An 11,870-nucleotide genomic window follows, 5' to 3' on the forward strand; every position below is an offset into this window, starting at 1 on the left:
CACAACAACAGTACGTGTTCTGCAGCTGGCAGTTCTGCATAAGCTTAAATCAGCTCCCTTCACTCCAGCACTGCTTCTGCCAGCCTTCCAGAGCAGGTGATGTAATTGTAGTCAGTGAAGCCTGCAGCTCAGGCACTGACACAGTGACAGGTTAGCCTGTCTCAGAAAGGAGAACAGAAAGAAGACCTGGAGATGGCTCAGGATTCTGGACATACCAAGGACATACATCAAGGGTCTAAATATGTACTGGGCTTAAATGCAACAGCAGCTAATGAAGAAAGCACCTCAAAAGCACTCCCAAACAACAGAAGAAAAAAATCTTCAGAATCTGTGATAGCTACAGTGAGTTTTCCTGGAAAACAGAGCTTTTAAAAATTAAAGTGGATAATGGTGAAGTAGAGCAGTAGGCAATTAAGTAAGGGAGCTCCTTCAAACGTGATCAGGAGAAATTTGTCACAATATTCCTGTGACAGCAGAAATCAAATGTCAGGAGGAGACCTGGCATCTACTCTCTTCTGCTATTGCTGCATGGGGTGAGGGGGCTCCATTCACTTAAGGCACTTGAATTCTACCAGATTTACGCTTTGATGAACACACCCTGCTGTAAACCTCCTGCACAATGCTACTCTCAGGGAAGCAGAATCAGTAACTATTCCATGGAAATCCAAAGGAAGTAGTATCAAAGAATGGCATTAGATCTCATAAACACATTAGTGTATTGCATTTCTGTGGTGGCTTTTAAAGCTTTCCCTATAGTGAGCCAAATTACTCATTGTGAAACTGTGTTTCAGCAACCTGGCCCATGCTTGAGCATTCACCTTCCTTGAAACTATCAGGAAGTGATCTAAGAGCACAGTTATCTGGTCTGTCAGAGGAGCAAATCCATTTGTAGAACAAAGATTTGAGGGCCTGCAAGTTCAGTCTTTGCCTACACTTTAGCTTCTCCTTAAACACCTCTGTTTTGCCATTACCTAGTTTGGGATTTTTTTTCTCCTCATTTTGTTGCATTTTGATGCATAAAAGCAGGGATTATCCAATATTGGGTCACCCTGAAAGACCTCTGCACCTCAATTCTGAACCCTGCCTCAGTGGAAGTCACTGAGCTGATACAAAAAACCTCATTTGGAAAAGGACAGTCACTCACCAATTTCAGCACGCCGTCCTTTAGATGGAATTCACTGTGGATGGAGAAAGGGACTGCACAGTTCCAGGGGAGTATTCCCAGTATAGTTGATGCAGTTGATGCAAACACGATTGAAGCCAAAATGCCTTGGGTAGAGAAACCTCTCCTGGGAATGAGAGCTGACTGGTGAAGGTCAGCTTTTCAAAAGCAAGTGAGATCCAGTTGCATTCGTTGCTGACACAGTGGACCTGGGAGATGGATAAACATAAACAGGGTGGTTTGGTAACGCTGAGTGACTGAGACAGGGGCAGCAGAACTGTGTGCCAGCATGCAGGACACCAGTGCTTCAGATTCACAGTTTGAGTGCAGCACAGCCTTTAAACAGACCAAAGTAAGTCTTGACTTCTGCAGGGAAGTGACAGGATGAGAGCCACCACTTGTTCCTGCAACGTTTCTCACACCCTCCATAAGGCACAGATTATTTCAATCCCCGTGATTGAAACAAAGAAGGAAAGGGGGAACAAAGAATAGTGAAGAGCAATAAAGAGAGCTGTGGGGTGAACACTTAGGTTTGGGTAATTATTTCCCAGGAGGTGGGTTGGAAATACATACAAATGACTTTGGATGAAAGGAGGCAATCCTGCAGTAGCTGAGGGGAGGAGATAAGGTAGGCAGGTGTCTTTGTGTATCAATAGTGGCTCTGAGTCTTACTTTGAACTCAGTAAGGGTTTCTCAGTGCAGGTCAAATCCTGGCACAGGAGATGGAAGATTTCAGCTGGCTTCTTCCAGAGGCTTGCTGCAGTAACAGGCACGGAAGGAGAAGTTATTTTAAAGCTTGATAATATATCCTGGGCAGTTGTTCCCAAAGCTGGAAAGGAAGACACTTTGGCTGTGCTTCCCACTGCAGGGGCCAGTCTTTAAAATGAAATGCAAAGTTGGTTGCTGCTATTAGGTGGCAGTAGAACGCTTTCAGCCAAAGTTAGAAGGGCATGGGGTTTTTTTCCTGAGATAGACTTTTCCACAGCTGCAGGATTGCTAAAAGCTATTCCTCCCATCTTCCCTACAGAGAACACTTTGCTGTACATTTCCAAGTAAAAGCCTTACCTCTTTTTATGCACAGTGAGGCAGTCCCAAAGAAAACACCTCTACGCTGCTCATCGGATCATCCACGGGGGCACAGAGAGGATTCTAGCTGATCTGGCTGGGACAGCCAGCGCAGGTCCGAGCGGGACAGCTGCTGGACCCAGTGCAGCTGACAGCACTCACCCTGCCACAGCTGCACATGAACTTGGACAAGGATTCCACAAGGATCCCACAGAGACAGAAGATGAGTGAGGTGAGTTTCCCTTCCCCTCTGTGATTTGAGAGCATGGTGAAGGAGAGGGAAGTACATTATGTTTACTTTTTCAGGGCACCCTGAATGGAAAACCTCTCTCCCTTGGGCTGTCCCTGCTGCTGCCTGCCAGCACTGTTGTCCTGGAACCATTCTGCATACATTTTGGTGTAGCAGCTCCCTCCACTCCCTCCCCAACTTGCTTTGGACTTCATTAGCTAATTTTTCTCTTCTGATTATTTAGAGAAGCTTGAGTGAGAAAGCAGTGTTAGCATTCCTTGTTTGTTTTCCTGGCACAGACCAATAAAAATCTGCACCTGGGCTTTTGGTGGTGTTTCTTTGCATCAATAACCTTAAATGAAAAAAATACTCCATAAGTGGGAAATTTTGAGTGGAGACCATCCACAGACAAGCGTGTCCCACTGATTTCCTTAGTGGTGTAAGGCTGAGTGGCTTCCTGCATTAGCACTGCTATTAATAAAGCACTGGAGTTGAATAAAAAGAGTCAGATTTTGCATCATCTTTTCACATCACTAGTCCTTGGACAAAGAAAAGGTGCCCTGGCCTCAGCAGAGTGGTTTCTGACAACCAGGCAGAGTGTGGCACAAATGTAGGTGATAGCAGGATGACACAGGCATGGTGGGGCTGATGTATTTTCCAGAAATGTTACTCTTCGGACTGACCGCTTCTTGCTTTTTATCACTGCAAAGAACTGTTCTGGAAAGAACCTTATTTTTGTTGGAACAGTGTTAGTCACTCTGGCTCTCCAGCTCCAGGGGCTACACAGAAAGGATGCTGGCTTTGCCGTGTGCTGGCTTTGCCGTGTGCTGGCTTTGCAGTGTTTACAGGCACGGGGGTGCTCCAGCTCCGGATGTCGGGAAGCAGCGGGTTCAGACAGGCGCAGTGCATCTGTCACAGAGCTCAAGGCTTGCTCAGCTCTCCAGCACTCACGTGTCAGAATCACCGAGGGCTGTGGCCTTAGCACATAAAGGGACATTTACACCAAGCACCACGTTTCAGGAGGGCAGGCGCAGCCACACCACCACACCCAAAATGCTCATTCATTGATGGCTACAGCTTACACAGCCAACAGCAGTATTGGCCCTCAGTGCTAACATGGTAACAGGCTGATGTCTCCCTGCTTCCATCATTTCTCCCTGTGGATCGTCTGTTCCTTGTGCTGGGTCTGTAAAGCTCAGGTGTGGTCCGGCTAATCCCGACCATAGCACTGCTCCTACAAAACACAAACCAGCAGCTGGTCAAAAATGGTGCTCATTAATGCATTCCTGTCAAAATTCTGCAGCAGGTCTTCGTTTTGTGGATTGGGCTGGGTCAGGGTACAGGGAAAGGAATTTACAGGGAGGGGAGAGAGAGGAGAAAGGAGCTTGAATACCCCTGTATTCCACTGGGCAGTAAATAAGAGCTGGAGAGAGGAAAAAGAGCTGCACCAAACCACTGCCTGTCTCCAGGTCACTAAACCAGGGGCACCAGGGGACTGCTGGGGTCAGGCAGCCTCTGTACAGGCTGCAACTTGTGGTAGGAGTCAGAGAGAGGTGACAAGTTTTGGTTAGGACTCTGTGAGGATGATCCCATTAAGGACTGGAGATTTGGGGCAATTCTCATGGTATTTGTAGCTAGACCGTGAAAGGGAAGGTAGCAAATACAAAAATATAGAACAAAACACTCTCCCCAGTGTGGGAGGAGAAGCTGTGCAGGCATCGGCTCTGTAGCCTCAGGCCACCTTGATAAATTTAGCCTGGTTAAAAGGAGGGGGGATAACATGGATCACAAGATCCAATGTAATAGGAGAGACATGGAAAACTTGATGCAGCAGAACAGCAGTAGAAAAGGAAGACCAATCCACTGAGGCATTTGCTGTATTTCTGAAGATGGTCTGTCAAACATTCTCCACGTGGCTCATTGTACAATTTGGTGTGGTTTTAAAAAGATAAATATTCCAACAGGTGTGGGAATGGACGGAGGTTGCAGCACTTTGGTCGTCTGTAAGGATACAGCTCTGCATGATAACGAGGGGGCAGGGGACTCCAGATGCTGTGCACTATGCACAGCACATGTGCACTATGAATGTCTTGGCTTCTATTAGGATTTAAGGGACACTGTCAGGGTAAAGCCATCTTTTCCACATGACATTGCCTAGCATGTAAACTGAAGGCCACAGCAGGATTCCTGCAGGAAACTCTGCTGTAGAAACTGCTTTCAAGTGTCATGTGGGGTTGTTTTTTTTTTTTCCAAGCTTTGCGGAATGTACTTTGAGAAAGAAAACGAGCACAGTGAGAGGGAATTGGGATCATAAATCAACAGCATAAGAATGCACCGTTCCCTCTCCTAGCAGGAGACAGAACAACCCTGGGGAGGAGCCCGTACCCGAAACAAACACAGCAGATGCCTCCAGGGCTGCACCAATACAGTGGAAACACGGGGAAAATGCAGCTTGTCCCGCTTTTCTTTCAGCAGCTGCCCACAGGGAGGGAGCCTGGCTGTGCTGCTCTGCTGGCTCCTGTCTCCTGGCAGGTGGGGGAGACAGGCTGAGCCAAACGGGCCTCTGGGGGCACTGTGCCCTGAGAATGGTGAAAAATTGGTCTCTGCGGTAAATGAATGAATGCAAATTGTACCGGGCCTTCCCTGCTGATATGGCTCCAGTGGTGTGGGAGGAGAAAATCCTGTGGCAGCAACTACGGTTCAGCAAAAAGGACTTTGGGTCCTTCTTCACTGGACACGTGCTGTGTCTGCATTTCTGTCAGCAGAAAACCACACCAAACCCACACTCCCCATCTCTCCTGCCTCCCTTAAAAGCAAAGCAACATGACCAGCACAGAAGTTGCTGCCATAGACCTGCATGTGGTGCTGTTAAAAGAGTTCCTGCCACTTTCTGAGCTGTTCCCTTTGCTCCTGGTCTTGCAAGTGCACAGGATTTGCCTGATACTTCACTGGGCTCAATTCAGCCTGCACACAATTTTTTTTTTTTTTTTAGGAGAGTGGGATTAACCCTGCAAATAGCGTCCTCATATGCCCAAGGCTTTTAACAAGGCCCAATTGCACTATTGCTGACTATCTCCTTAAGGTCCTGTCTCTCTGCTTTCACCAAAGTCCTGTTCATTCAACTTTTCCTGTGTTTTTATGATTGGTGCATCAGTATCTTGCTGGCATCCACCGGCCTCCCCACTGCAGTGCCCTCCAGAGTTGGGCCTGGGCTTGGATGGGGAGCTGTTGTTTTGTGTGCCTGCCTTCCACCCCACCAGAGAGGCAGGAATTGGTTTGAACATCTGCCAAAACTGCCAACTCCCTGAGACAGAATGTGTACACCTGGATTAGTAAATTCAGTTTTCCTGGGACCACCCTGGACCAAGGCTCCCACCTCTGCTCCCAGCCACTGCCTGGCGGAGAACTGGCAAGGAAAGCATCGTGACAGACACTCCATGAGACAGAAAAGCCCAGCTGGCCGAGGGGAAGGGTGTGAAAGGCTGAAACCCGTGGAGCAGGGCAGCTCTGGCTCCCTGCTCTGATCATACCATTCATTCCCTCTCATTTCTCCTTTTCTCCCACACGCTGCATCAACCCCACACAGCTTTTCCTCCACTTCTGGCTGGATTCAAGGCCACTTCTCTTGGCCTCCTCCCATGTGCCACATCCCAATCCCTCATGTAGCACTCGGAAGGGATGTCCTATTCCCATTTCCTTCCTGCAGGGCTTCTTACCTGTATCCACATGTGCTGCCTGGCTCAGCACACCATCCCCAACAGACCTGAGAGCTGTGGCTGCTCCTGCCAACACTCAGTGTTGCAACTGCCCACTGCTCTACAGCAGCTTGGACCCACTGCACAGCCCAGCCAGATGAGATTTATCCCATCCAGTTCCCCCAGTGCGGAACCTGCATGGCTGCCTGCACTCCTGGCCCATCCTGGAGCTCCTCAGTCAGTGCTGGGGATGTTGGTCCATGTCCCCGAGGAGCGGCCGGGAGTGTGCAGTGTCCCTGCGCTGCCGATTGCAGCGAGATGAAGGTGGTAGAGACTTAAAAGTTGCATTTGCTGCTCTCTCCCTGGGTTGCTGCAGGACTGATGCTAAGAACCTCTTTTGTTTGTTACTGAGCCAGTAACAGCCTCTTGCAAATACCGTGTTGGTTCCTTACCTGTTGAATTGAAGCCTCTCTGCCTGCCAACATAATTTTTCTGCCTCCAGCCAAATGCAAGCCATTTTTTCATTGCTGTGTGGGCCCCAAATCTGTTGTCTCCAGCAGAAACAGCTTCCATTGACCAACCTGTTCCTAGGCCTGGTGCCATGAAACAAAAATCTTAAAAGAGGTGTAACTGAGATGATCCAAAGAGTCCCCAAGTGGGCAGTCCCTTTTCCCAAGGTTGCTAACATACGGCAGCATTCCAAACAACATCAGTGATTCTCCTTGAGTAAAAATGCTCTCAAACAACCTGGGTTTTTCCAGTAAGCACCATCTTCCTCCTGAGCTCTCTGGCCTGGCAAAGGATTTGGTTACAGGAATGAGCTGCAGAAGGGAGCAAGAAGAGGAGGGCATGGCTGCTGTTATGCCAGAGGAAACAATCATAGAATTGCCTAGGTTGGAGAGGACCTCTAAAGTCACCAGGTGCAACCATTAACCCCGCACTGCCAAGTCCACCACTAGACCACGTCTTTAAGTGCCACATGTTTTAGATCTCCAGGCATGGTGGGTGACTCCACCACTTCCCTGGGCAGCCTGTTCCGGGGCTTGACAACCCTTTCCACGAAGAATTCTTTTCCTAATATCCAGTGTAAACCATTCTTAGTGCAACTTGAAGCCATTTCCTCTTGTCCTCTCGCTTGTTACGTGGAAGAAGAGACTAATTTCCCCCGTGGCTGCAGCCTGCTTCGGGGGAGTTGTGGAGGGTTTTAACAGGGATCTGGTGAGAGGGGGATGAGTGCCCTTTGCTTCCTCTCAAGCTCCTGTGCTGTTCCCACCACACACCTGACCCTGCCTTGCTCCCTGCAGCCCCCGTCTCCCTCTGACAGGATCTGCCACACGTTCCTCTGTCAGCAGCAGTGGTCTGGCCCCTGTGACTGCTCAGCACTTGGAGGTGAGGTAAAGCATAGGGAGGTCAAGCAGGCAGTGACAATGAACAGTCCTGTTCTAACTCCTTACACCAGTTTTTAGAAACTTTGCTTAGGGAAAAAAAAAATACCTACCAAAAAGCCCACACCCCACAATCTCTCTGTTTATCAGTCTATTTCGTTCTCAGTCCCCTGGGCCTGCCGCTGTACACAGGGCCTGTGGCTCCTCTCCTGGGACAGGCGCTTGTGCTGTGCCAGGCAGCTCTGCCTGGGGATGAGGGTTTGTTTGCCCACGGCCACATTTTGTCACTCTGCAGCAGGCGAGGGGGCTCTGCAGACAGCCCTGGGCCTGGGCAGGCTGCCACACTGCAGCTCTCCGGGCAGAGCACCCCGGTCACAAATGCCCCGCTGCAGCCACTCACAGGCTTCCACAAGGGAAGAGGCTGTTCATTCCCTACTTGTCCTGGAGGACCCAGTCTTACCTCTGGGGTATGTGAGCAGAGAGGGGTGGTGCAGAGAGCAGGGAATTCCTGGAAGAGAAGCCTTTAACTCCACTGACTGCACGGGAGACGTACCCAACCGCACGGAGACTTGGGGCAATAGGATACACCAAGAAAATGCCTGTGCCGGGCCATCTGGAATTCACTGGGTGTGCAGCAAGATCCAGGGCTGGATTCCTGCATTGACCAAAGGAAGGTGTTTGTTGCAAAGTCCAGCTCTCCCTTACAGCCCCGAACACTCACCTGCACTGTCTCCTGAGGTGAGCTCCAGCAGGAGTTTGTTTGGGGGTCTGGTCTCTGCTCCAAAGCCTCGCATTGTACAACGCTCACACCCAGACAGAGCCTTGCGTTCCTGCCGTGCCCCGTGGAGCATTGACACACACCTTCCTTGCCTACCAGAGCTTGGATTTGGCAGCAGTTGGGTCTGACCCTGCAGCCTCTGTGCACAGCTGGTTTAGCAAAGCCAGTCCTTTGCCAAGAACACCACCCTCCAAGACTAGCAAGGGATGACAGGACAAGGGCCCAGCCGAGCCCTTCCTGGAGCCTAGGGAGGGAAGCGAGGTTCCAGGCTGGCTGATGAGGTTGTGTACCATCTGCTGGGCTTGCTGTCTCCAAGCAACTGGACCTGGTGCCTCAGACACAAACTGCAGTGCTCCTCTCTCTCCCCTCCGCAGTTTGCGGCTTGCTTGCTTCCTCCTCCTTTGTGGCTCTTGTTCTTCTCCCACTCTCTGTGGTCACTTGGACCTCCCCACCAGCAGCCCGAAAGCTGCCACCTTCCAGATAACAAATGGTGCCAGTAGCCTTGACACCGACTTCTAATTCCAACGCAGATGGCTGGCAGCTCGCTCGATAAAGACAAAGCCCATCAGTGGAGCAGACTCTTGTACCGCATTCAGCTTGGGGCTGCTTCACGCTCGGATTAGCATTTTAAATCATTCCAAGGCGTTGGTGACCGACAGCTAAGTGGATTCGACCCTGGCTTACAGATGGGTCTCAAAAAGTATTTTCTCATAGGGTGACAGAATGATGTTCCCTGGAAGGTTGTGCAGGGACTGGCTCTTGGTGCTAAGGTGTTTCATCACATCTTTAAAAAGGGTGATTGGAATATAAACACTATATGAAACTGTAACAGTCCCATTGGTAATGCTTGCAGGAGTTACCATGGGACGCAGGGCTGGATAAACTGGACAGCTGCAGCCTCCATGCAGAAGGGCAAATACATCCTCAGGTAAGGAGACAGGCACCAGCTGCAAAATGTTCTCCAGCCTTCATTGGCACTGGGGAGAGCACTGCAGGGGACCTCTGGCTGCTTTTGGTACTCACAGCTTACGGAGGGTGTTTAAAACAACTGTAGATGAGATATACTTGGAAACATTACAAAGATGCGAAGGAGCTGAAGATCCCCTTCCAGTCAGCTTAGCAAGAAGTTTTAAGGTGCTTGAGTCCCGTTCATTTGGCTCTGACCTTCAGAAGAGAGACCTGAAACTGGAGCTGAGAGTTCCTGTGAAAAGACAGCACATAAAGAGAGCCTGCAGCTTGCATTCCAGGTGAGGGAAGTTCAGAAGAGACAGGAAGCCCCAGTGCATGTCCATCCAGAGAAGTGCCCAAGGATGACTGACCACCACCCCAAATCAGCGGGGATTGTGATGAACTCCCCACTAGAAGCAAGCTTTAAATAGATAAACTCACCTAGAGAGGTGCTGTAGTTCCAGCAGTGATGCGTTTGCAGGTGTAACCGGCCACCCTGGAAGCCAGGGCCGGACTGGCCGAGCAGAGCAGCCCGACTCAGCATGAGTTGGATGCATCCCGAATCCTGGTGGCCCTGTGGGACCAAGGTAAGGGAAGGGACAGCAGCCTCTGCTCACCGTGTTGTTTCTGGGGCAGCCAGGCTGTGGGTGGCCGCCCGGCCCTGTCACCCTGGTGCCCCAGAGCAGCAGGGCCTGCACAAACCAAGCCCCGAGCCCGGTCAGGGAGCCGGGGCAGGCAGCAGCTGCTCTGAGGGGCACAGCCTCAGCACCCAGGAGGGGCCAGAACAGCTCCCAGACACACATCTGGCAATCAGGAGAGGATCAAGGGGATCCTGGCTCACCACTTACAGTGTGGACCCATCAAGGGCCCCATCCCACCCTGCTCCCACTTGTCCTGGAGGGGCTCCAGCCCGGAGCCCAGCAGAGGTTTCACAGGAACAACCGCGGCTCGTGGCACACAAACAAAGCAAGAGGAGTCTCTTTGCAATATAAATTTGTTTTTATTGAAGCAGCAGTCACATGACCTCGCATCTAGCCTTTAGGATAGCGACAGAATGGATTCGGCCAGGTCAGCCAGCCCAAAAAAGGATTTTTATTTTTTTTTTCTTTTTTCTTTTTGCGCTAATAGACATGTCATGTTTAATACATACATTATCCAGTACCGGAAACCCAACTCAGAGATAGCTACGTGCTGATTTGCTGGAGGAACGGTCCACTGGACGTGGTCTCGACAAACTTTACAGATCACCACCAAATAACATTACTAATGGGATCCAATGATTTAAAAAAAAAACAACCCAAACAACCATGAGTGCAGGATTCAAAGCCAGCAGTTTACACAGGTTCTTAAGTTTGTATCTATAGGTGGACGGTAAAGGAAGATTGGTTGGTTTCAATTTGAAATATTTATGTCCCAGGGTTCCTCTCTCCATCAAATCAAACGGTATCATAGACAAGCTGGCATCTCTTGAAAAATAGCATGGAATAACACAGCTCATTTAAGAAAACATGCTCATTTCTTGAGGTTTTTCTTTACTATTACAAAGATTCACGTCCACCTATTCTTGCAGAGTGGAAAGAGGTATGAGGGTGAGGAACAAGGGTCAGAGAAGGGAGAGAGGAGGAGGGAAGAATGGGGCAATTTTTTGAAATAAAGACCACACACTTGGTATTTTTTAAATTTCATTTCCAGGCTAACCTACTTTTTATTTAATGCAAATTACAGTACCAGTTAACTATTTCCGAACCGAGTCACACAGAACAAAACGTATTTACAAGGGGAATGGGGTGGGGGAAATAATAAAACATTAAGCATACTTTCCACAAAAAAAGTTTATATTTAAAATGAAAAAAAAAAAAAAATCAGTCACAGAGGCATTCAAGTAGTAATAATGTTATACAGGTTTTGCTTTTCCTTTAAATCAAGACAGATTTGCACAAGTGTATGCAATAGTTTGTATACAACCCACAGTCCTTAATATATATATATTTAGATTTCTGTTTTTAAGATGGAAGTGGTCACGCTAATTGGTGTGTACAGGCCCAAGTGATCCATCAGCAACACATTAATGAACGCAAATTTTACAGGCAAGCAAATTATATATATATAAATATATTTTATATATATATATTAAAAATAAATTGAGAAAGACCAACACAAGGAAGCTACTTTTCTCGAGCTAACCCCTTAGGTACTGTTTTCCTTTCCTGTCGTTTTGCCATTATTGCAGTGTTGCAAAACGAAGCCAACTACGACCAGAACCGGCCGAGAGCCCCGTGGAAATCAGCTGCCACCCCAGGGGTACCCGCTGGCATCTCCGGAAGGCAGAGCCCGGACCGAATACCCTACTGTGCTTTTCCTCATCGGCTTTTCCTTTTTCTCCGCGGTGGCTGAGGTTCCTAGTACAGGAGTACGAGTCTGACAGGCTGCTTGACTTCTGCTTTTCCAAGTACTGAAAACCGGGGGGAATTTTAGGTTGCAAGTCGCAGGCACCTGCCATTATTTTGGGTAAAGCTTGGCTTCGAAATAAGGGGACAGAGTGTTCAGGGATCTTCTACCAGTCAATTTTCTTTTCCAGGTAATTTTTTTCTTTTTTCCCTAGCAAGGT

The 11,870-nt window shown here is 49.0% G+C and overlaps 1 protein-coding gene across 6 annotated transcripts in view; it reads left to right on the forward strand.

Annotated features, from left to right (window-relative positions):
* The window catches only part of CFAP91 (cilia and flagella associated protein 91), a 31,156-nt gene extending 28,234 nt beyond the window's left edge, over nucleotides 1–2,922 (forward strand). For 3 of the 6 annotated variants that reach the window (XM_069021049.1, XM_069021039.1, XM_069021059.1), the window contains exons 17-18: nucleotides 2,244–2,459; nucleotides 2,534–2,921. In XM_069021049.1, coding sequence (XP_068877150.1) covers nucleotides 2,244–2,458 — 215 coding nt within the window. In that variant the 3' untranslated portion in view covers nucleotide 2,459; nucleotides 2,534–2,921. Of the gene's footprint in view, nucleotides 1–2,243; nucleotides 2,460–2,533 lie in introns of all 6 variants that reach the window. The other 3 variants (XM_069021085.1, XM_069021077.1, XM_069021067.1) reach the window with 2 other exon arrangements.
* The last annotated feature ends 8,948 nt before the right edge of the window (nucleotides 2,923–11,870 follow it).

Source organism: Aphelocoma coerulescens, chromosome 1 (genome assembly GCF_041296385.1).
Source record: "Aphelocoma coerulescens isolate FSJ_1873_10779 chromosome 1, UR_Acoe_1.0, whole genome shotgun sequence".
In the NCBI taxonomy this organism is placed as follows: Eukaryota; Metazoa; Chordata; class Aves; order Passeriformes; family Corvidae; genus Aphelocoma; species Aphelocoma coerulescens.